The sequence below is a fragment of the Arvicanthis niloticus genome, chromosome 23 (assembly GCF_011762505.2).
Source record: "Arvicanthis niloticus isolate mArvNil1 chromosome 23, mArvNil1.pat.X, whole genome shotgun sequence".
NCBI lineage: Eukaryota > Metazoa > Chordata > Mammalia > Rodentia > Muridae > Arvicanthis > Arvicanthis niloticus.
The window spans coordinates 16659995-16685586 of record NC_133430.1 but is presented as its reverse complement, the minus strand read 5'-3'; the positions used below and the strand labels follow the sequence as shown (position 1 = coordinate 16685586).

The following is a 25592-nucleotide window of genomic DNA, read 5'->3' as shown; positions in this document are numbered from 1 at the left end:
ATTGGGTTATTTGGGTTTTTTTGGAGTCTAACTTCTTGAGTTCTTTATATATTTTGGGTATTAACCCTCTTTTAGATGTAGGGTTAATGAAGATCTTTTCTCAATCTGTAGGTTGCCGTTTTGTCTTATTGATAGTGTCCTTTGCCTTACAGAAGCTTTTCACTTTCATGAGGTCCCATTTGTTAATTCTTGATCTTAGAGGCTGAGCCATTGGTGTTCTGTTCAGGAAAACTTCTCCTGTGCCAATGTGCTATTTCTCACGTTGTCTTCTATAGATTCGGTGTATCTGATTTTATGTTGAGGTCCTTGATCCACTTGGACTTGAGCTTTGTATAAGGTAATAGATACAAATTAATTTGCATTCTTTTACAAGCAGAACACCAACAGAACCAGCACCATTTGCTGAAAATGCTGTCCTTTTTCCACTGGATGGTTTCAGCTTCTTTGTCAAAGATCAAGTGACCGGATCTTCAATTCTATTCCATTGATCTTCCTGCCTGTCTCTGCACCAATACCATGCAGTTTTTATCACTATTGCTCTACAGTACAGCGAGAGGTCAGGGATGGTGATTCCCCCAGAAGTTTTTTTATTGTTTAGAACTGTTTTTGCTATCCTGAATTTTTTGTTTTTCCATATGAAGTTGAGAATTGTTCTCTCCATGTTTGTGAAGAATTGTGTTAGAATTTTGATGGGGATTGCATTGAATCTGTAGACTGCTTTTGTTAAGATGGGCATTTTCACTGTGTTAATCCTACAGATCCATGAGCATGGGAGATCTTTCCATCTTCTGATATCTTCTTCAATTTCTTTCTTAAGGGACTTGAAGTTCTTGTCATACAGATCTTTCACTTGCTTGGTTAGAATTACATCAAGATAATTCTACCTGAAGACCCAGATATACCACTTCTGGACATACACATGCTACATTATGGTCATAGCAGCCTTAATACTTACTATTCAGCTATAAAAAATGAAGACATCATGAATTTTGCAGGCAAATGAATGGAAATAGAAAATATCATCCTGAATAAGGTAGCCCAGACCCAAAAGGACACACAATAGTATGTATTCACTGATAAGTGTATATTAGCCAGAAAGTACAGAATACCCAGGATACAACCCAAGACCATAAGAAGTTTAAGAAGAAAGAAGGCCCAAGTAAGGATGCTTCAATCCCACTTAGAAAGAGGAACAAAATAATCAAGAAAGGCAGAGAGAGCGAGGCATGTGGGTGGGATACGGAGGGGAAAGGGGGACAGGCTCAGATATGAGGATAGACAGGAGAGAAGTCCAGAGGAGTCAGGAAAATGAATGGAAATATGCAGCTGCAAGGGGATGGCAGGTAGGAGGAACCTCTAGAAAGTCCCAGAGAACTGGAATGTCAGAGGCTCCCAGAACTCAATGGGGATGATCTTAGCCAAAATGCCCAATAGTGGGGAGATGGAACCTGAAGAGTCCACCTTCAATAGCTAGACAGGGCCCCTAGTGGAGGGATGGTGTCACCAACCTTCCTTCAAAATTTATGGCCCAGAATTGTTCCTGACTAAAAGAAATACAGGTATAAAAATGGAGTCGAGATTGAAGGACAGGCCTTCTAGTTACTGGCCCAGCTTGGGATTTATCCCATGGGCTGGCACCAAACCATAACACTATTACTGATGCCATGTTGTGCTTGCAGCCAGGAGCCTAGTGTGGCTGTCCTCGATAAACTCTACCAGCAGCTGACCAAGACAGATGTAGATACTTACAGTCAACCACTGAACTGAGGTCTGGGACTCCTATAAAAGAGTTAGGGGAAGGACTGAAGGAGCTGAAGGGGATGGTAACCCCATAGGAAGACCAACAGTGTCAACTAACCCCGACTCTAGGGCGCTCCCAGAGACTAAGCTACCAACCAAAGAGCATACATGGGCTGGTCTGTGACTCCCCAGCACATATGTATCAGAGGACTGTCTCATCTGGTCTCAGTGGGAGACGATGCACCTAAACCTGTAGAGACTTGATACCCCAGGGAAGGGGGTGGGGGAGTGAGCTGAGGGTGGGCGGGTTGCAGGGGGAGTACTCTCTCAGAGGCAAAGGGGAGGGAGATTGGGGTTTGAAATAAATTTAACAGTGAAAAAAAAAACACACTCGCATATCCAGATGTGGTGGCATAGACCTGTATTACTAGGACTCTAAAGGCTAGCATGAGCACAGCAAGACCCTGCCTTAAAACAAAACAAAAACTACTCTGAGAAGCCAAAATCACTACCAGGTAAGGAGTCTTGTTTTGGTATAACTGCAATTTATTTCTTTTGTCTGCATGGATAGTTTGCCAATGTCATTTATTTTTATTTTATTTTTGTGTTTACTTTGAGACAGAGTCTTATGTAGCCTTGCTTGACTTGGAAAGCCCTATGTTCACCAACCTGGCCTTGAACTTACAGAGAGATTTGCCTACTTCCATATTCTGCATCCTGCAATTAAATCTCTGCCCAGCTAATATCATTTTTAGAATTCGTGATACCTGGTCAAGAGGAATAAACAGATGTACAGCACCTAGCCCAGTAATCTGAGGTCCCAAAACCTTTTCCTAGGGCCTAGTTCACCACAGGACTATGGGAGTGTAGCTCAGGGAAAATGGCAAAGGGATTATGGTAGTCATGAAATGTTGATCTGGTAAGCAAAACTCAGTCACTCCTTTTTATGATTTATTTATTTATTTATTATTTATTTTATGTATGTGAGTACATTGTCACTGTCTTCAGAACACAGCATGGGATCCCATTATAGATGGTTGTGAGCCACCATGTGGTGGCTGGGAATTGAACTCAGGATTTCTGGAAGAGCAGTGAGTGCTCTTAACCACTGAGCCATCCCTCTAGCAACAGTCACGTCAACAAGAATGCATGGGCACCCTCAACAGCATCAGACCCATGATCCACAAGAACAAATTCCACCCTGAGATGGGCATGCTGGCCATCGGCTGAGCCAATCCCACCCTGAGAAGTGAAAAGCTCTGGTGGTGAAGAGGAAGCAGACTCTCCCCACCAAGAGTTCCTGAGGTCTACACCCCAGGAGCAACAGAGTCATTCCACTGACTTAACAAACACCACTGCCAAGAAAAGCAAAGCAAAGGAAAGCAAAGGAAAGCAAATTAAATCATTTCATTTTAAATTCTCAAGTTATCTTCTGGATTCCCCCTCTGTCCCATTGATCTAGAACATGTTGTACTGGCACTATTCTGATATAATCCTTCCTTACTGCTTTTCTTTGTTCTAATTTTCTTGGTTATCCTGAAGAATTTACTCATGTAAATTCCAGACCATGTTTTTGATTTGATCTTGGATAGGTTATAGTCCCTAGTCATCAAGTACAGACCTCACTACATTCTACAAGTGTGCTTCAAGCCTTCAAGGAAAACTCATGCTCCTGAGTAATCTGGCAGGTGCTGGCTGGACCTATCAAAAATTCTTAAAAGCAGAGATTGGGTGTCAACCAAAACGACAAAATCCCTTTGATGGACAGCAGCTTCTTCCAGTACTCACAGAGATCTCTCCTGCGGTGACAGCCCTCACCGCCTGAAGACAAAAGCCATGTCCAGTGCCTGAGAGTTCCAGCTGAGCCTTTGATGTGCTCTTCCCAGCTTGACTGCCAGCCCTCCAAACTTCAGACTTGCTTAACCAGCTCTTACAATCATAAAGCAATTCCCTGTAATCAATTACATGTGTGCCCAAATAGTATAGGTAAATTATGTACATACACACACTCCTTACTGATTCTGCTATCTAAGGGTTTAACTGTGAAGAGGTCTGGAACAAAAAGACTTTAAATAACAATGTTATTATTCCAAATCTGTACATCTAAATTTGGTATACAGAAAGTTTAAGTATTTTTTAAAAGATCTAAACATTAAAAAACAAACAAAAAAGCAAACCACAGCTTCATAGTGTTTATATGTATGTCATGGGTCTTTTGGTCTGTGGGGTTTGCAGTGCTGGAAACAGAATCCAGGGTGTCACCTGTCCTGTGCCAGCACTCCACCACCGGGCTACAGCCCAGCCCTCATAAGAGGACAATAGAGAAAAAAGCCTCTTTGCACATTAGCATTTACATTTTGTTACTTTGCCATTTGTTTGGATTTTACTTTACTTGTTTACCTTTTATTTTTACTAATTTCCTCTTAAGTCTCTTCTGGCTTATTTTATTTTTTAAAAAATGAAAAACTATACTTTAAATTAAAAATAAAACTAGTTTTATGAAAGATCTGGACTTTCACTTTAAGAGACCAATGGACACAATTAAAAGTGTTGAATAAAAATTTATCTTTTGACTGGTTGTAGTGGTACATACCTTTAACCCCAGAACTTGGGAGGCAGAGGTAGGAGGATTTCTATGAGTTCGAGGCTAGCCTAGTCTACACAACAAGCTCCAAGATAACAAAGACTACATAGAGAGGTCCTGTATCAAAAAGAAAAACAAAACAAAAATATATCTTTCAAGATACATTTATAAACTTTGATAAAGGAAACCAACAGCTGAAAGCAGGGCCTGACTGGGAAGAAGGCCACTGCTGTGGAGTGGGCCTTATAAGAAAGGACAGGTTCAGGCCCCTCCTGGCTATGTCTTTCTGGTCCTACAAAAAGATGATGTAATAAGAAGGCCCTTGTCAGATACAAGTCCCTCAAAATCAGAGGTCTCAGTCCCTAGAAACATACACCAACAAAATCATTCTCTTTATAGGTTACCCTGGCTGTAGTCAAAACTGTAGAAAATAAATAATATACCTTCCCAGCCACCAGTGTGGTAAAACTTCCAAATCTCATGATGTAACATGTTGACAAGGATACAGAACAAGAATCATTAATACATGAATAGTCAGAGTAAATTAACATGAACATATTTAGAAAACTATCCTCATGAATTCCAGGACTGCCAGGGCTATTGCACAAAACAAACAACAAACAAGAAAGGAAGGAAGGAGGGAAGGATGAAAGGAAGGAAGGAAAAAAGGAAGGAAAACTATCCTTTAATAAACTTAGGCTGCTATATACACTCTATATCTCAGCAATTCTAATCAAAGCCTAGCTGATAGAAACATGTGTACCATGAGGTAAAAGAAGGAAGTACATTCCTTCCGTTATGGGACTGAGCACTGAGCAGATTCTGGGTGGCAGCTCTGACCCCAATCTCACAGAACCCAGAGGAAACGGGCCTCCCAGAAGCTCTAACCCAGGCAGCATCTTAGGTAAGAAGACAGCAACACCCGCCCCAACCAGGGAGTAACTGGGACCCACTAGGACCCAGGAAGTCCTTCCTGGCCTGGAGCACTGATTCCTTCCTGTCTGCACCTGAGCACTGAGCAGACCTTCAGCCCCAGCTCTAACTCCAGTAGTAACAACCACCACACACAGTTCTGATACAACCAAAATAATAGGAAAGACAGGCTCCAGTCAGACACAGGGCAGGTAGCACTAAGGAGATCCAGATGGTGAAAGGCAAATGCAAGAACATAAGCATCTGCAACCCAGGGTACTTGGCATCATTAGAACCTAGTTCTCCCACACAAGAAAGTCCCTAATTCCCCATATCACTAGTAAAGCAAGATTCAGATTTAAAATCACTTCTAATGATGATGATAGAGGACTTTAAGAAGGACATAAATAACACTCTCAAAGAATTTGAGAACACAGGTAAACAGGTAGAAGCCCTTAAAGAGAGAACACAAAAATCCCTTAAAGAATTACAAGAGAACACAACTAAACAGGTGAAGGAATTGAACAAAACCATCCAGGACATAAAAATGGAAGTAGAAACAATCAAGAAATCACAAAGGGAGACTACCCTGAAGATAGAAAACCTAGGAAAGAAATCAGGAGTCATAGATGCAAGCATCACCAACAGAATACAAGAGATAGAAGAGAGAATCTCAGGTGCAGAAGATACCATAGAAAATATTGACATAACTGCTAAAGAAAATGCAAAATGCAAAAGATTCTTAAAACAAAATATCCAGGAAATCCAGGACACAATGAGAAGACCAAACCTAAGGATAATAGGTATAGATGAGAGTGAAGATTCCCAACTTAAAGGGCCAATAAATATCTTCAACAAAATTATAGAAGAAAACTTTCCTAATCTAAAGAATGAGATGCCCATAACCATACAAGAAGCCTATAGAACACCAAATAGACTAGACCAGAAAAGAAATACCTCCCATCACATAATAATCAAAACGCCAAGTGCACAAAACAAAGAAAGAATATTGAATGCAGTAAGGGAAAAAGACCAAGTAACATATAAAGGCAGACCTATCAGAATTACACCAGACTTCTCACCAGATACTATAAAAGCTAGAGGATGCTGGACAGATGTCATACAGACCCTAAGAGAACACAAATGCCAGCCCAGGCTACTATACCCAGCAAAGCTCTCAATTACTATAGCTGGAGAAACCAAGATATTCCACGACAAAATCAAATTTACACAATATCTTTCCACAAACCCAGCATTACAAAGGATAATAGCAAGAAAGCTCCAATACAAGGAGGGAAATTAGACCCTAGAAAGAGCAAGAAAGTAATCCTCTTCCAACAAATCCAAAAGAAGATAGCCACAAAAAGATAATTTCACCTCTAATAACAAAAACAACAGGAAGCAACAATCACTGTTCCTTAATATCTCTTAACATCAATGGACTCAATTCCCCCAATTAAAAGACATAGGCTAACAGACTTGATAAGTAAACAGGACCCAGCATTTTGCTGCATACAGGAAACCCATCTCAGAGACAGAGAAAGACTCTACCTTAGAATAAAAGGCGGGAAAACAATTTTTCAAGCAGATGGTCCTAAGAAACAAGCTGCAGTAGCCATTCTAAAATCTCCAGCCTGAGAACACAAAGGGAGGGACTCATGGTTCCACCTGTATAGGTAGTTGAGGGTGGTCTTGCCAGGCATCAGTGGAAGTGGACAGCCTTGGTGCCTGAAAGTTGGGATTCCCTAATGTTGGGGAATTTGAGAGCAGGGAGGCGGGAATGGGAGGATGGTGGGAGCACACCCTCATAGAAACTCCCAGAATTATATGGATTAGACATGACAGAGGCAGGCCGCCAAAAGACTAGATTCCAGAATTCAAACAAAAAATTATCTTAATACTAAAATTTGTTTTGAGAATTGTATATTGCAGAACACACAGCCTTGGTGTGTCTACTCATCAAGCAAGCTTAGCAGACCTGCTTGAACCTCTGATGTCCTGGGATTCCAGATGAATGCAGTAAAGACACAGCGTCAGAGGCTTATCAATTTACTCTTACTCCTGCCCCTCTTCTAATATCTCAACGCCCATAATCAGCTTGAAGAAGTTAATGAAGAGTCTGCGCCCCTATTCCCTGGGCTTGGGGACTAAGGTGGTTAATATTGGGCTATCTTTCTAGGAAAAAAGTAGTGGTTTTGTTGGAACAGGGAGGATTAGCTAGGATTTATTGCATAGCCATAACCTATTGGTAGAAATAAGTACAATTGTTATTAAGATGAAGTTATAATTTCTTAAATGGTACAAGTTTATTTTCATTTCAAATTTAAGGTTTTCATTGGTACGAGCTTCTTATTGATATAAAAGTGAGATGAATATTAATACTCTCATGGGCATTGTGCCTGTATAACACATTTAGGAATACAAGGCTTAGACCCAGTCCTTCTTTAACTTTTTTAACTGATTTGGGACTGTTAGCCTATGAGTTAAGGGACTATAGCAAATTCATGGTTTTGAGTTTATTGTTAGGGTATTTTCTATATTTTATTTAGAAATAGCTGAGAGGAGTTAACAGACAACAGTCCAGATTGCCTTACATGGATAGTTGGTTTTCAAAACATCAGAAGTCCACAGAATTGATGTGACAAATGTTTCTGTATTAATGTTCATTTTGATTAGAGACCTGTCTGCTCCTGACAGCTTCCTGTCTTGGATTCTAAGAAGAAATTGAGCATCCTTGGAGTTACTCCAGTTGTGGTGAGACAGCCACTAGGCAAGAATTGCCTCTTTCCATCTACAGACAAATCACTGTCCAGAAAAGGACACACTTGCCGAATAGTCGACTGATTGATTATATCTGCCAAGACAGAGTAATCAGCCCTTAATAACTCTGCATCACTAGGTCTGTCAGATGATCCTGGGCCAGAAGGCTGAAGATTGGATGCTACAACGTTTTGTAGTATAGGGACTGTCCAGGTGTTCAGCGGTTTCTATAAATTGGCTAAGTTTTAGAAGCTATACTTTGTGCTTTCCATAATTTCAGTTAACTCAGTCATTCTGGATTTTGACGGGATTGAAGACTTATAGTCTCATAGCCAATCTCAGATATTTACTTTGAGAGAAAAGATTTGAGAGGATGGTTTTCAGCTGACATTCATTCTAAAGCCAAGAAAAAAGCCAGGTTCAGAACTAAGTCTTTTAGTTAGGAGGGATGACAGAGGTTCTGGTTAGTCAACAAAATGATGGACTGGGTGGGTATTAGATCTATCTTGTACCTTACTGACACAAATTGGTATAGTTATGCTCTAATTGTATTTTAAGAGAAAAGTTTTATTTTAACAGGAAGGGTGATATGTAGGAGGAGCTAAGGTGGGAGGAGTAAGGTGAGGAAGAGGAAGAATAAGGAGAGGAGGAGGAGGAGAGGAGGAGCTAGGTAACAAAAGAGAGTGGGGAGGGGGGGACATGGAGGCATGTCTCCGCCAGTCAAAGATAGCTGATATATCTAGTTTGGGTATTGGGTTACACTTCTGATTGTATGGGCATCTTGTTATTGAGCATTACCAAACTTATAAAGCCTTTGATTAACATTAAAAAATATGTATAAAAGCAAAAAGGAGAAGACGGGATGGGATAGGGGTTTTCTAGGGAGGGGAAATGGGGAAAGGGGATGGCATCTGAAATGTAAATAAAATATCCAATAAATTTTTTTTAAAAAAGATAAAGAAAAAAAAAAGAAGGAAGTACATAATAAGCACACTGCATGCACAGAATATAAAACTCCATCTCAGTAAATAGGAAAAAAGTAGAATCCAATTTCTATACAAACAACTGGAAGGCAGACTCTGGAAGACAGCATTCCAATACACTGGGTAGAGAGAATGTGGGCATTTGCTCAACTGCCATCCTTCTGTCATGTACTTATTTTACATATAGTAATATATACATTAATATTTTTACAGCCATTTAATATTTAATAAAAAATTTTAAACAGTGGAAATATGTTTCCTTCCTTAAACTATCCCCAATCCTAAACAGAATGCCCATCACTAACTCCAGATAAAGGTATTTTATTGCTGGGCAATGCTGGTGCACGCTTTTAATCCCAGCATTTGGGAGGCAGAGGCAGGTGGATTTCTGAGTTCGAGGCTAGCCTGGTCTACAGAGTGAGTTCCAGGTACAGCCAGGGCTACACAGAAAAACTGTCTCAAAAAACCAAAAGAAAAAAAAAAAAAAGGTATTTTATTACTTTCACCAGCTATTGCCAGAGTCTACCTATGACTGAGAAAAGTGTCTCCAAAGCAAATCATTTTGGCATCATATCTCAGCAAAGAGGTTGATTTCACCCATACTTTATATGTGACATTATATATAAAATAGAAAATAGGGGGAAAACATTTCAAGAGGCTATATAATGAAAGACTGAGTCCAGTGACTCACTCTGCATCCCAGCATATGCAAGGCTACAGCAAGAACTGACTGCTGAGAGATCAAGTGCAGCCTGGGTTACACAGTGAGCCCCTGACTCAATAAACAAAACACACCAAACACATCAAACCCCCTCAAATCACACATCAGTAACAACAGAGAACCACAAGAAAAGATCAAATGAGATAATATGTAAAGCCCTGAATAAGGATGAAATACAGTATACAAACATTCTGTTCAAAAGAGAAAAATTCAACTTAATTCTGTAGACTAATTTGTTTTCATTTAGCAGAGTCCCTAAGACACTAAAGTGTGCTAAAGTATTTAAAGTGACTTTCAGCTCACATTCACTGGGGCTGCTCTGAATGTTAACTCAACTGAGAGATTCTTAGCCCAACAGCAGAGGGCTAGATACACTCACTCAAACATTAAACAGTAGATGATTGGTTTATGAGACTACTTCAAAGTCATAGATCTTAAAAGCAAAGTTGTTTTGCCTACCTGCAGCGTTAACACTTTTCCTTCCAGACTCTCTGCCTTTTTCTTCCATTCAGCTAAGAGCTGGTTTTGCTTTTCTAGTTCAGCAGAATACATAGCTTTTTCCTCTAAGGACAAAGGAAAAGTTATAGTAATATAATATAATATAATAATTAAAAAAAAAGTCACCTCAGAGCAGTCTAACTGTCCTAATGAACATGTCTCTGCCTTGCAGGCTCTTCTCTCCTGGGTAACATCCCACTCTGCTCCTTTTACTAACTCTCTCTACAGCTACCACACCACCCTCCTTTGTTCTCACCCTCAGCCTATTACATTTCAATTACATTAAAAAATAGGGTTGGGTTTGTTTTTTTGTTTTTGTTTTTATTTTTGTTTTTGTTTTGTCCCACTATGTACCCCTGCCTGGATCTATGTAACTCAACAGTCATGTGCCTTTGTCTCCTGAGTGCTAGGATTAAAGGTGTAGACTACCATATCTGGCAAGATATAAGGAATAGTATATTTCAAGATTTCAACTAAACATATAGCCCTAAAGGATCACATAAGTACAAATTAAAGTTTTGTTATGCACAAAAATATCCTCCTCATCAAACTAGCAGTTAGCCCAATTAACAGTTACTCGATGTATTGCATCAACAAATTGATGGGTCAGTGATCTAACACAGTAAACCAAAGATGATACTTGTTTTTAGCATAAAAACACTAGTCTCCATTAGTCTGTCTCTAAAACAGTATTTTCTATTTGCAGCCACCTCAAATACAAATGAACAGTTAAGAACTAGCTGATATATCAAAGGATAGTAATTATGATGATTAATACTTAAAAGGGGCTATTTTTAAATTAAAAAAATCTAACAATCCTTTCTATATGTGTATCATCTCTTCTTTGTATGCTCTTCTTTTACAATTTTTTTCTTTCATTTTTGTTTTTTGAGACTTTTAAGAGAGGGTCTGTCTATGTAGCCCTGGCTGTCCTGGAATTCTCTATGTAGACCAGGCTTGTTTAGAACTCACAGAAACCTGTCTGGCTATTACCCTAGTGTAGGTACTAAAGTTGTGTGGCACCACTCCAGGCCACTTAATAAATGCTTATTTATTTACTTCCTGTGTAGTTCTGCGCGCATTCAGACCACTGTGCATGTGGAAGTCAGAGAAGAACTTGTAAGAATGGGTTCTCTCCTTCCGCTACAAAGTCCTGGGGAATCAAACTCAGGTCGTCAAGCTTAGCAGCAAGCACCTACTCCCCGAGCCATCTTATCAGCCCTATGCATCCTCCTGTGTCACTTGACTCTCCTTCTTCACTGGGTTTCTTTTCTAACTCCTAAACTTCATCACAGTTAGTGATAAGATACTAAAACTTTAAAAATTATGATAGTTGTAATCATAAAAAAAGAATGAATTAACTTGGTGATGCTGACTTAACATTCCTCTTAATAAGTCAGTAACCATTTATGGATTTCCTATGCCTAACTTCATATTCAAATCTGGCCAAACTACTATAACCACAATGTTTCTTTACGAAGACAACAAGCATGCAAGTAGCTCACCTTGTTGGAAGTGTTCGAGAACCATCTGCAGGTTGGCTAGTGACAGAGCATACTGCTTTACTTGTTCCTGCGAGACGGAAAGCTGCAGTGCAGTCTCATCTCTTTGCTTGGAGACCAGGTTCAGCTGCTCTTGCAAAGACTCTACTTGCACACTGGCTTGGTGACTTCAAATAAACAAAGAAAGGCAAACTGCTTCATCTATTTAAGTAATTTAACAACAAATATAAAAACAACAAAATGCTTTCCCTACATCTTAATGCATTAAATTCTGGTTAGACTGCAAGGTATTTTAGTGCAAATGTAGCAAGACAAACACTTCTCTGAATTTTTAAAACTGGGGTGAAACCCAACATCTGCTGCATATTCACTATCAAGTGCATAGTTTGGAGGCATTCTGGCCATTTACACTGCATATAAGTACCACCACCACCCATAGTACAGGCTGCTGGCCATATGCATCCACAGTCAAGAAGCAGACGGCAATGATTGTATTTAGCTTGCTTTTCCCTTTTTACTCAATCCGGGACCACAGACCACAGAAAGGTGCTGTCCACGGAAGACATAGGTCTTCCTACCTCAATAACTCTCTCTGAATAATTTCCCAGGCATGCCCAGAGGTCTGACACCTACCTAGAAGATAATCCTGTCGGACTGGCAACACTAACCATCACAGCACCTATTCTGACTTATATCTTTTTAAAAATTAGTTTATTTATTTATTTATTTGTCTTTGTGACTTTTGAGGTATGGTCTCATTATGTAGCCTTTGGCTGGCTTGTAACTCAGTAGACCAAGCTGGCCTCAAACTCTACTTGCCTGGAAAGTGCTGGAATTAAAGGCATGCACTACCACACCTGACCTGGCTTTTATCTTATCTTTGGAGTGTGTCTTTGCTGAATGATGTTTATTTTTAGAATACCACAATGGTCTTTATGAATATTTAATATCCCATTAGACCCTTACTCAAGAGTAAGCCAATTAAAAACAACTCTCACTTGGAAGATATTTTACCCAACAGCACCCTCTTGTGGAAAGAGAGATAAACTTAACTAACAACTAAAGGGTCCCCAAATGTCCCTGGATTTTCATTCAACTTGAAATGGTTAGCAATTCAAAGCATGATTGCAAGGATAAATGAGTTTTTAAATACTTACAAAGCCATAATGTGACTTGTAGACTGGATTTCATCATATGACAAAAATTTACTATTAATCTATGTTTAATATATATTGTGGGAAGGATAGAAATTCAACAGCATCATTTCTAGACACAATATTTCTTGTGTCTTTTGTTTTTTATAGGACAGGTTAAGACATGCGATACATACATAATGTATATTGCCTATACATTAAATGTAAATATAAGGACCATCAAAGACTCAAAGCATTGTACATGTTCAGAAAAAAGACATCCCAGCAGGGTTTGGATTTAGATACAGGGCCAGGGTACTAAATAGTGCTCTATGAAGAAGATAGAATTGGAAAAATAGGTGAGAGTCATAGGAAATCTCTTAAGAGAGACAGGTCGATCCTTTGGTCAGAACATAAGAAAAAAAAGGAAGGGAAAAAAGAAATTGGGAAATAGTATTTGGGGAGCTGAGTGATACAGGCTGGTCAGATAAGACCAGAGCTCTACTTGAAGATGCTTATCTTCAAAGTTTATACCGAATGGCAAGTAAAATGAATAGAGACTAAAGGTATTAGAAAAAAAAAAAAAAAAAGGCATGGTCCTTGATATATGTTGGAGCATCTTCTGGGTATATGCCTAGGAGTGGTGTAGCTGGATCCTCAGGTAATGGTATGTCCAATTTTCTGAGGAACCGCCAGACTGACTTCCAGAGTAGTTGTACCAGCTTGCAATCCCACCAACAATGGAGGAGTGTTCCTCTTTCTCCACATCCTCGACAGCATCTGCTATCACCTGAGTTTTTGATCTTAGCCATTCTGACTGGTGTGAGGTGGAATCTCAGGGTTGTTTTGTTTTGCATTTCCCTGATGACTAAGGATGATGAACATTTCTTTAGGAGCTTCTCGACCATTTGAGTTTCCTCAGTTGAAAATTCTTTTTTGAGCTCTGTACCCCATTTTTAATAGGGTTATTTGATTGTCTGGAGTCTAATTTCTTGAGTTCTTTGTATATTTTGGATATTAGCCCTCTACTGGATGTAGGATTGGCAGGAATCTGACACTGGCCAAGGACAAGGAAGTGGGCTTCAGGCAGGATTCTGACATTTGGCTAGAACAAAGAAGTAATTTCAGGCAGGAATCTAAATCTTAGGATAGGACAGAGAAGTAGGCTCAGATATTTTGGTCATCCTGATAAGCCCTTAGAAATAGTGATCATGGGAGTGTTCATGGAATTTTGTTTATTGCCTTGCTTGTTCTTTGACTATTTGTGTTCTTTGTCTTGCTTGTTCCTTGAATATTCGCATCTATTGTATTGCTAGTTCCTCAACCTAAAACTGACCTTAATACTTGCATGTAATTAAAATGGTATAAAAGCAAAAAGGAGGAGGAGGGATGGGATGGGGGGGCTTCTTGGGGGGGGGGCAAAATGGGGAAAGTGGATGACATCTAAACTGTAAATAAATACAATATCCAATAAAAGAAAGAAAGAAAAAATAACAGGCCTGAAAACTGCAAAATAGGATTTTAGTATCTACTGTTACAGCCTGAGGTTATTCTAGCATTTCTACCTATGTACATATGACCACTCTAATTTCTAATTTCCATATTAGATAAGTTTTTCCATCTAAATCAGAAAGCACATAATCTATCACAGATGTAGAGAGGGACTTACTTTCAGTGCTCGCTCTACTTATATGTTCTTTGAAGACAGAACTATCTACTGTCTCCTTATAGCACTCCCAGCACTGAACACAGTAAAAAAGAGAGGAAATGTAACTACACTTGGAAATATAAATGAACACAGTTTTCTAAAAGTTCACTTAACAACACAATCTCCAAAGATTTAAACTGCTCTTAACCTACAAGTTCCATTTCTCAATATTTACACTTAGGAAATATTCTAACGTCAACACAGAAAGTATATTTTCAGGTTTCACAACATTGCTCTTAGTTATACTCAAAAGTTAAACACTCCAGGGCTAGAGAGATGGCTCAGTGATTAAGAGGACCTGAGTGTGACTGCCAGTAGCCACATCAGGCAGCTCACAACTAAGTCCAGCTCCAGGGGAACCAATGTGCTGCACACACATGACACATATAGGCTACAAACAGCAATGTCCAGTAATGAACAAGTAAGTAGATTAATGCTGTGCTATGCTGTCACAAACTATTGTTGCAGAAATATATGACTCACTGCATAATGACACACTACGTAGCAGTAAAAAACAGTAGGTCACAAAACAGTGGTAATAAAATGATCTCATTTTTGCTCTTAAAGAGACAGAATTCATACATACAAATAAAATGGCATAAACCAGTACAAAGAATGATCTTGGGTGAATGGAGATCTGCTTTAGGGCTTTTTCACTTCTGTGATTTTTCTAAAATGTAATATTCTTGTAGGGTGCAGCATGATATGACAGTAATCCTAGCACTTGGGAAGCAGAGGCAAGAGAGCTCAAGTTTGAAACAAGTGTGAGTTAGTGAGCCCTGTCACAAAAACAAAACCAAGCACTAAATATCAAATCTTTATGCTGAGGAAAAAGAAAAATGTAAATACTTAAGAAGGGAATCATGGAAAGCTTCTAATAAGCCACAGGGTGGCTCCTCCAGCTGATCTACGCCTCTGACCTGCCACTGCCTACGCACTTTCATGTCCAACATTCATATGCCATCAGCTTTGTCTGCTGAAAAGTAAGACCTTAGGAATTAAGTTACCTCTTGGGGAACTAGACAGTGCCAATACAACCGGCCAGTATTTCAGGACCATCCCCTAAAGTGGCAAATTACAGTATCTAAGATGGGCAAAGCGGCAGGAAGTTGAGTGCTAGATCCTCATGAGACCCACACTGTGTGCCTGGAGCAAGTTTTTACACCACTTCACCCTAAGACTTTTCATCAGTAAAATGGAGACGAGGACTTTTGTGAAAAATGAACTAATAGAAAAATGTTTACTAAGCATGAGGCTCAACAAATGACCAGTTAATGTTCATGCCAAAAAGAAAAACTCACCTTGCATTTTCCATTGCATTAGAGGATGAAACTAGCTTTTCCTCCAACACTGAGACCTTCTTCCTCAGTTTAGCCTCTCTATCTTCTGCAGCCAAAGCTTCCCGGGTATGAGAGTCTTCTGACTCTAAGAGGTGGTCGCGCAATCTCTGTAGCTCCTGGTTTAACCGGGATTCTTTATCCCGTAAGCGCTGAACCTAGGGAGAGGAGCTTTCTTTACTTTCCTTCTATGCAATGCAAATCCCCACAAAACATCAAGTTTTTCCATATTATGTAAATGTATTAGTATACTGTACCTATATTATTGTAATTGTTAATTATAGCTCTTATTTTAAATATAATTATTTTAATCATAATATAGTTTAATTATATAAATATAGTATGTTTGACTTAACATCAATTATATTATGTATTATATAATAATGCATTACTATACTAATGCCACACACTGCAAAGTACATTTATACAGGGAAAACTTCTCCCCAAATTACATAAAGATTCCTATGAAGCTTTACTTTTGCAAGGTCTCATCTGCGTGGGTTTATAAAGGAAATGGAATTATACAGAAATATTGGACTCTTATAGCAGAGTACCTTTTTAGTAAATCTCATTATTTTTCATACTTTATGGGTGAAATAATTTTCTTATACAAAAGGTACATATCATAGTTTTTCCCTTTTGATAACTAGGTACCCGAGGGAGATTAAAACCCTACTACAGCACATCAGAGGAAGAGACAAGAACATGTGCCTTAGTTAATGGTTACTAAACATATAGCTCGAGTCACTGTTCATTACACTCAAATATACCTCATTCTGCAGGGTACTGTTTTCCATTTGCTTCTGTTTCAGGGCCAACATGACTTGGTCTCTTTCCTGTTGAAACGTAACTGTCTTCTCCTGCATTGATTTAACTGCATTTAAAAGCTGATTTAGCTCCCCAGCCTTGCCCTTTTGGAAAGAAACAACTTTAGCTTTAAAGAATAATGGATTTTCAAAAAGACATTTTCTTCATTAAATAATTTTAAAATATAGTTAGCAGTAACAAAGTCAACAAAATCCAAAGACACTCTGAGATGCAATGGGAGAGATGTGCTACCTCCTTATGGTGTGGTGTCCTACACTACCCAGCACCTGCAGCAAGGACAGATGATGAGTGCTGTGTAATGCCAACAAGCTCGAGCTCCAGCTTCTGTGGCAATGCTGCTTCAGTAGCTGTAACAACCACTGAAACATGTAAGACACTAAGATAAACTGGACCAGGAGGTAGTGACTCATGCCTTTAATCCCAGCACTCAGGAGGCAGAGGCAGGTGCATGAAGTCAGCCTGGTCTACAACCTCTTCAACTTGTCTATAAACCCAAAGCTATGCTAAAAGTTAATATTCATTTAAAATGTTTTAAAAGGAGCCAGGTGTAGAAGTACATGCCTTTAATCCCAGCAGAGGCTAGCTCAAGACCATTGTGGTTTACACAGTAAATTCTAGGCAAGCCAGAATTATGTCTTGAGGCTTTATCTCAAGAACGCAGCCAACCCCATCAAAAAAAAAAAGTTTACAAGGAGACTGGGAAACTGGCTTAGTGATGGAGTCCTTGCCTAGAATGTGGGAGGAGGCCCTTGGTTTAATCCCTAGTACTTTAAAAACAAGACAGAAAAATGAAAGAAACATTTTAAAATATTAGGACATGGGTGATATAAAGGGGAAAATGAAAGAAATATATAGGGGGGAGACTTTTAATTTGAGAAAGAGAGGAGGAAGGAGGAAGGATAAATAAATAATACTAAATACATTTGAAAAAGCCATAGAAAAACATTATTTTGTGTTTACTTTAAAAGGTGTATATATAAAGTCATGCCACTTGGGATGACAATGCTCCCTACAAGAGCCACAACCTATCCTACAAAACTCTATGCCGGGCATTGGAAAGCTCCTTTGAGCTGTTGGCAAGGAGACTCCAGGAGACCCCCCCAAAAAATATCGACACTGCCCTTGGCTGCCTCCCAGAACTTGAAGGTACCACACACACTTTGGACACAGGGCTTGAAGAAACTGGACTAGAACTGACCTGGAAGCTCCCTTCCTGAGCACTAGGTTCTCACAGTATCTAAAGGTAGATGCAAGAGGCACAGAGAGAAAAGCAATTAGCAGTCCTACTCGTCTGTAAAGCCTATGGACATCAAGGACCAGCCTGTCAAGGCATCACCAAGGGCGCAGCATGTCACTTGTGTGTTGGGAGTAACCGACAGATTACTAATAGGACTTATTGCCTGATGAGTAAGGAGGAATCCACTCCTGGTAGTCTAAACCTAGCCAAGTATACGTGGCTAGTAATGTCACAGACCCTAAAAGAGAACCCACTATTCCCACTTTACTAAAACAGCCTAACTTCTAAATCAATTCTAACAACTTATTTAGACCCACAGATAAGTATCAATTTCATCCCTCATCAAAGAAGCTATTTTTGCAGTAGGGAGAGATGATTATAAGAATTCACAACTAGTCCAAATAAAGAGAATAAGCTAACACAAGGTATCCATACAGAATTAACTTATCTTTAACACAAACTCTACACCTAAGGTTCAGGGAACAACTCAGAAGAGGGAGATGGTAATAATATATAAACCCTGTGAGGAGCACATCATCAAGTTGGTCATCAAAAAGTCTCAGACTTTGGACCATTTCTGATTTTTGACTAAAGCTGCTCAAGCTGTATATGTTAAACAAAGGTGCCTTTAAATTACATAAAGAAAATCCTAAAAAAATTATTTAGCTTATACTAAGTACAGTCAAGTAATAAAGTACTTAATATAGATCTTCAATATAATCTGCATAATTTCGATCTATAAATATCGATACAACAGAAGGAAATGGCACCAAATGCCAAAACTGCACTTTAAAAAGCACAAAAGTACAAGAGACATCACTGTCCCACCTCCCAGTTATGCTCTTAGAACTGTAAGGTACTGTACCCACTATCAGTCAAAGAACAGTGGAGGCTCGAAGACCTTGTAAAGCAATTATAAACCGGTACAGGCTAGAACCATTAAAGATAAGAGATCTGAAAGACTTAGGTTAGCTTCATAAGGCAGTCGAGGCTGACTCCTGATCCTCTGGCCTCCATATCCCAAGTGCTAGGTTTCCATGGACCACCATGTCTGGCTAAACAGTTTGATCAGATAATCCAGGACTCTTACAGGAAAACGTAACTGATAAAAGAATTCAAACCATTTTGAACCCTGTGCCTAGCAGTACATACATGTTCAAGAAGCAGATGCTGGACTGGGGATGTAAGTCAGTGGCACACTGCCCCCTAGTAAGCATGAGGCACTAGGTTCAACCCCAGCACAGCCAAAAAAAGAAAAACATCATCTGTGGTTAAACATGACATTGTCCTGCCTATCATCTCCTTTCTAAATGTATTCTACCAAAGTACAGAACTCACACTAGAAAGCAATTCCAAAGACATTCTACAGTACTTACAGATCATACTAAATCTTCAAGGGTTCTCACTACACCGAGTATGTTTAAAATGCCCCTAAAGCAAGCTTGGTAAAGGAGCTTGAGGTGCGCATACAAGCCAGTGACCACATCCAAAGGAACTGACACTTTACAGTTAACTGCTATCTACCACCCTCCATTTTATCAGTGAGTAAACAACCCAATTGACCAAAACATTCCAATATTAACTGCTGAAAAAGGAGGAAAAAATTCTATCAGCAACAGAGATTATTCTGTCGAAGGAACTACTCACTGCAAACACTTTCAAACACTTTCAAAGTGTGGATTGATCTAATAGAGTCAATTTAGAGGCTGCAAGATGGCTCAGTGAGAAAAGACAGCAAAGCCTAATGACTTGAATTTGATCTGAGGAACTCATGTGGTGGAGAAAGAACACCAACCTTCTAAAGACAGTCTCTGACTTCTGCACATTCACTGTGCCAGGACCACACACACAATAAATAAATAAATAAATAAATAAATAAATAAATAAATAAATAAATGCTATGTAAAGTTAGTGGATCACCGAGCATATTTTTTCTAATAGTTTATCATAGGTTACATAGATAATTTTGGGTTTCTCAAACTTTTCAGTGTCTAGCATACATATACAAATATATGCACACAGAAGTCACAATGTAAAGTATTTTAACTGCAGCTCATGGTCCTTCCACACAGGAATCTCTAAAATGTTGGCCATTTCTAAAACCTACTGAAATACGCCTAAAATGTAATTAAAATGACTTCAAAACTGCCCTCCGATGGGCCAAGGAACAGCTTGTAAGTAAAGTGTTTCCGTAGTATTTGAGGTCCTGGGGCTCATCTCTACCGTCTCCTCAAGAAACGCTCTAATAACTCACTTCTATTACAGGGAAGATGTTACTGCTACTGAATTTTTGTTTTGTACTATGAAGAATTAATCTACTACTAAAAAATTTGAAAATATCTAGTAATTTAGGGGAGAAATTTCTAAGTGTCTGAGGAAACTGCACACAACCAAAAAACTCTAAAATAAGTATTACTAAGTGAACAAGTTTAGTCCTCCTTAGAAACAGCATTAAAAACACACACACACACACACACACATTAAAGACTCCTTCTCAGCAGTGTTCTACATACTTCACCAAAACGCACCTGCTCTTTCTCTTTCAGCAGTTGCTCAAAAGCAAGCGCCTTCTCTCTCATCGAATGGCATTCAAACTCTTTTTCTCGTAACATCATGGAAAATTTCATGTTGGTCTCTTGTAACGCCTGGTATTCTGTTTCCTTCCCCTTGGATGCTTCTACTATTTTTTCATTTTCCCCTTTTAATTTAGAAATGTCCATTTCTAAAATCAATATTCTCTCCTTCAAGTTTGTCACTGCCTGCCTCAAAAGCTCATTCTCATTCACCTTGTTAGTGAAGTTCTCATTTGAAGAATGTAACTGGTCACTTTTGGCTTTGATTAAGAGGTCTTTTTCCTTAAGTAAGTTTTGTAAAACCTCTTGTTTCTCCTTTAGCTGCTTAATTTCTGAATCGGTTTGCTCATGTTCCTTTCTTTCTACCTCCGAGGAAGCAGCAACAGAGTCAGACAGTCTGTGATTGTTTTCCTGGAGAGTTCTAATCGTGGCATCTTTTTCCTGAAGTGATTTTCTCAGATCATCTACTTCTTGTTGAAGCAACTGAGAAGACTCATGTGGCCCAGAAGACTGGCTTGCTTTAAGAGACTCTGCTGCCTGAGTGGTAAGTGATGAGCCAGAGGAGAGCTGGGGTGACATAATATCAAGTTTTCCTAAAAGAAGGTCCTTAGTAGTACAAAGCTGCCCTATGCTATGCTGAACTTGTGCCAATTCCTGCCCAAAGTTCTTAAGTTTGGTTTCATTCTGCTCATAACTCTGGATCAGGCCTGTGTAGTCCACTTGCAATTTAGAATTGTTATCACTGTCAACAGAAACTTGTGCCTGAAGTTGGTGAAGTTCTTCCTGGAGCTGGGCAGACTCATGCTGCATGTTCTGGACGGTGGTCATCACTTGCTGTTTCCACTCCTCCATTTTCTTCACCTGCTGCTTCAGTTTATCCCGCTCCTGTAAGAGCTCCTCAAACTGGTTACTGTTAACCCCTCCAGGCTCGCTACCCGTGCCAGAAGTCTGCAAGACCGTCAGCAGGGTCTGGCACTTCTGACTCAGTGCATCTATCTCAATGTCCTTTTCTCGAATGATCCGGGACAAATTCTGAATAGTTTCTTTAGCCATATCTTGACCACTACTTTCAAATCTACTGGACATTTTTTTATTCTCATCTTGCAACTTAATAAGGGCTGCTTCTTTGGCACTAATAATATCGATCATCTTATGATATTCTGTTTTTAGCTGGCTATTTTCCCTTGTCTTCTCATTCAAAACAACCATTACTTTCTCTCTTTCCATAGCATATGCATGCAGCTGCTGTTGAAGGTACACAACATCCTGTGAGTAGGAAGCTGAGGAAATCCTGGCACGAAGCGCTTGTATTTCCAAGTCTTTCTGCTGGATAATCTGAGTGAGCTTGCCGACCTCATCTTTGGACAGCTGGTCGATCTGTTTAGTTAAAGAGATATTCTTTTCATTCAGAAGCTTGATCTCCAGCTCCCGCTCTTTTATCCCCTTCACTAACCTTTCTGTTTCCGCTTTAGATAGATCATGCTTCTCACTTCCATTTTCTATATTAAGGCTCTGAACCTTTGTTTCTTGAAAAATATCAGAATTCTCTGTTTGACTACCCTGTCTTTCTTCATGCAACTGGGTTTTTATTTGTTCAATTGTTTTTTGCAAGTTCTTAATTTCCTCATCTTTTTCTAAAAAGAGCCGTGTGTGTGTGATACTCATTTGTTCATGCTGGTATTTAAACTCATCCATTTCTTTCTTCTGCTCCTGTAGAGACTGGAGTAGTTGCATCTTATTCTGGTTTTGATCTTCAATCATCTTCTGGTGATGTTTAATTTCTTCTTCCAGATGATCCTTGATTATGTGCAGCTGAGACAGCTCAGATTCTAGTTCTGTGGTGCTGTCAAGGGTTCTAGGCTCAGGCACGGGCACAACCCGACTCTGCTGCTCCCGAAGCCGCTCTAGCTCCTCCTGCAGGTGATTGTTCTCTTCTTTCATGGATCCAAGACTTCTATCCTTTTCTTCTATGGTCTGCCTTAAAGCTTCATTTTTCCTTAAGGTCTGAGCACATTTGTCTAATTCCTTCTGCAGTTCTGAACTTTTTTCTTTAAGTTTCACAATACAAATTTCTTTCTCATTTATAAGTTGTGTCAACTGTTTCTGCTCTTCCAAACTAGATGACAAAGTCTCCTTGGTTTGTTTATGATCAGTATCCATTTGCTCAATACTCTTTTTGAGTTCTGCTATTTCAAAGTCTTTTTCTTGGTTGAGCTGAATTAAGCGCTCCTGTTCTAGCTGTAAGGCCAAGGTATCCAGGCTGCGGGTGCTGGACAGTTCCTCAACAGTTTGCTTGTTCTTTCTCTCTTCTTCCAACAGCCTCTTTTCAGCTCTACACAGCTCTGTTTCCAACTGTGCCTTTTTCCATTCCAGCATGGCAGCTTTTTCCAGAGAAATCTGGTTGTTTCCAGCAACAGATTCTTCCAACTGATTTCTTACATCTTCACATGCTACAACCAACTTTTCATTTTCTGTTCTGAGATCAAAAGCAACTTGTTTTAAATGTTCATTGAGCTTTTCTATTTCTGAAAGATTTTGCTTTAAGTTTCGAACTTCAGTTTCCCTTTCCTTAAGTAAGTCATCCTTCAAGCTACTGCTGGAGCCTTGGGCTTGAGACTGAGTTAGCTCACTCCTGACTGTGGACAGCTCCTCTTCATTTTGTCTGATGTGTTCCCTCAGTTCATGGTTCTCCTTCTGAATGTCGAAATTATTTTTCTCTGATTTACTCAGCTGATCTACTAAATCTTCTACTTTGTCTTCAAGCTTCTGCTTGGTTAACTGTAAATCGCTAAGAGCCTGTTCACTGTGAGTTAGCTTTTCTTTCTGTGCCTTTAACTCTTTAATAATATTCATTTTATCATCCTGCAGTTGATGGGTTCTCTGCTTTTCATCATCTAGCTCTTCCTTCAGTTTCTTGATGACACTATCTCCTTCACTTTGCTGTTTTGATAGCTGATCTTTTATCAAAATCACATGCTGAAAGAAAAATTAATTTACACAGTAACTTTGTGATATTTTCTCATGTTAGCCTAATGCTAACATTTTAACGCTAAATTTTATAAAATTTCATATATAATAGAATAATAATCTGATAATTTTAATCTACTTAAAAAACAACTTTCTATCCACCATGTCTAACAAAATAATTTATAAAAAGTCAATTTTATCATTTTAGGAGTAAGAATCTAAAATTGAAAAAGACTCTAGCTTTTTTAAACATCATACATATTCTGTTTCCAACTCTTAAACATGAGAGCAGGCTTCAACAAACGGTAGCCCACGGCTGCTGCCTGTCTATGGAAAGCATTTACAATGCCGTGCTGACTTGTTCACATCCCCTAACTCAGAGCTGAATAGCTTCAAATACAAACATACTGTAGTAACTAGCACTTTAAAGACAAAAGGTAAGTCTCTCACTAGATCATAAATGAATAAAATATGAAACCACAAAATGTTGTCCCTAATAGTTCAGCACCCAGACGACAGACTGGAGAGTGCCCCTCATGCCTCATCATATGGAACGCACTGTTAGACCACCCATTGGAGAGTGCCCCTCAGCCTCATCATAGGGAACGCACTGTTAGACCATCAACTGGAGAGTGCCCCTCAGCCTCATCATAGGGAACGCACTGTTAGACCATCAACTGGAGAGTGCCCCTCAGCCTCATCATAGGGAACGCACTGTTAGACCACCCACTGGAGAGTGCCCCTCAGCCTCATCATAGGGAACGCACTGTTAGACCACCCACTGGAGAGTGCCCCTCAGCCTCATCATATGGAACGCACTGTTAGACCACCCACTGGAGAGTGCCCCTCAGCCTCATCATATGGAACGCACTGTTAGACCACCAACTGGAGAGTGCCCCTCGGCCTCATCAGATGGAACGCACTGTTACCTTAGTAGCCTCTTGGTTCTGCTTGTCCAGTTCTTCTAATTCAGCCATGAGTATTTCATTTTCATGAATACTCTGGTTCAGTTCTTTCTCCTTCGCCTCCAGATTATGTTTTAAGTCATGGACTTGAGAAAACAAATCTAAGTCCCTTGTAGCTGTACTTTTAATGACTTCATATTCACTGCTCAGTTTGGAAAGTGATATCTGAAGTTCTTCCTTAAAGAACAAGAGAACAGGGAAAGCAGCACATACCATCACTTAAGAAAAGACCTTAAAAGACTGAACATACCGACATAAATAAACATACGTGAATCATTTCTCTTAAACCCTTTGTACAGGAACCACACCCCAGCCTTCGGTCATTTTACTTACAGCTCCAGCAAGAGTACTTACAACCTACAACACTGTGTTCACCTTCTAGCTCCACCTTCTTTGCAGAGGACTATTCTCAGTGCAGAGTCTTTAAGCCCATTCCCATGGCTATCACCCTTTTCTCCATGCTGACCACACAATTTTATTAAAAGCCCCCAGCTTCCCAGATATTTATTTCTATTCTCTAATACCTAGGCAGATTAAACGAAAATGAAAAAAAATCAGTACATAATCAGGAAAATAAAAGGCATCTTTTCTCATTAAAGGAACTTACTAATGATTTGATTCTGCTAAAATACAAAATTTCTCTTAACTGAGGAATGGAGCTCTCTGCTTCCTTTACCTTCTGAGCAAGTAGACCAGGTTCCCCTCTCACAAACCCAACATTACTAAACACAGACCTACACATGCATTAATAGTCTACTATGTAATAACACTTTTCCTTAAAAAACCTAAGAAATTAGGCAGTTTTCTATGACTCAACATCATTTTCCCACAATTATGTCTGTTACAAATTTTGTTCCAATATAAAGCCATCTTAAATTGAACTTTTCTGGGATCTACTTTGAAAGAAATAATCTCAATTTCCTTTTTAAAAAACTAATAATTTCATGCAAAGAGGTCTATAAAACTATATGAGAGTATCTCTATTAAACTTTCTCATTTCCTTCTGATCCAAACGGTAATTCTGAGCCAGATGCAGGGGCTCATGCCTGCCACCCCAGTGCTTATGGGGCTAGACAGAGGAACTGCTATAAATTTGAGACCAGCCTGAGGCTTTATAGTGAATAACAGGACAGGACAGTCTAAC

At 39.3% G+C, this 25592-nt stretch overlaps 1 protein-coding gene across 5 annotated transcripts in view; it reads right to left on the bottom strand.

Annotated features, from left to right (window-relative positions):
• Positions 1-25592, bottom strand: part of Trip11 (thyroid hormone receptor interactor 11) — a 71095-nt gene that overhangs the window by 22646 nt on the left and 22857 nt on the right. For 4 of the 5 annotated variants that reach the window (XM_076921379.1, XM_076921380.1, XM_076921381.1 and 1 more), the window contains 6 exons: positions 24413-24625; positions 20472-23492; positions 16649-16789; positions 15843-16036; positions 11704-11867; positions 10160-10263 (listed from right to left, as the gene is read on the bottom strand). In XM_076921379.1, coding sequence (XP_076777494.1) covers positions 10160-10263; positions 11704-11867; positions 15843-16036; positions 16649-16789; positions 20472-23492; positions 24413-24625 — 3837 coding nt within the window. Of the gene's footprint in view, positions 1-3547; positions 3692-10159; positions 10264-11703; positions 11868-15842; positions 16037-16648; positions 16790-20471; positions 23493-24412; positions 24626-25592 lie in introns of those variants that run through there. The other variant, XM_076921383.1, reaches the window with a different exon arrangement.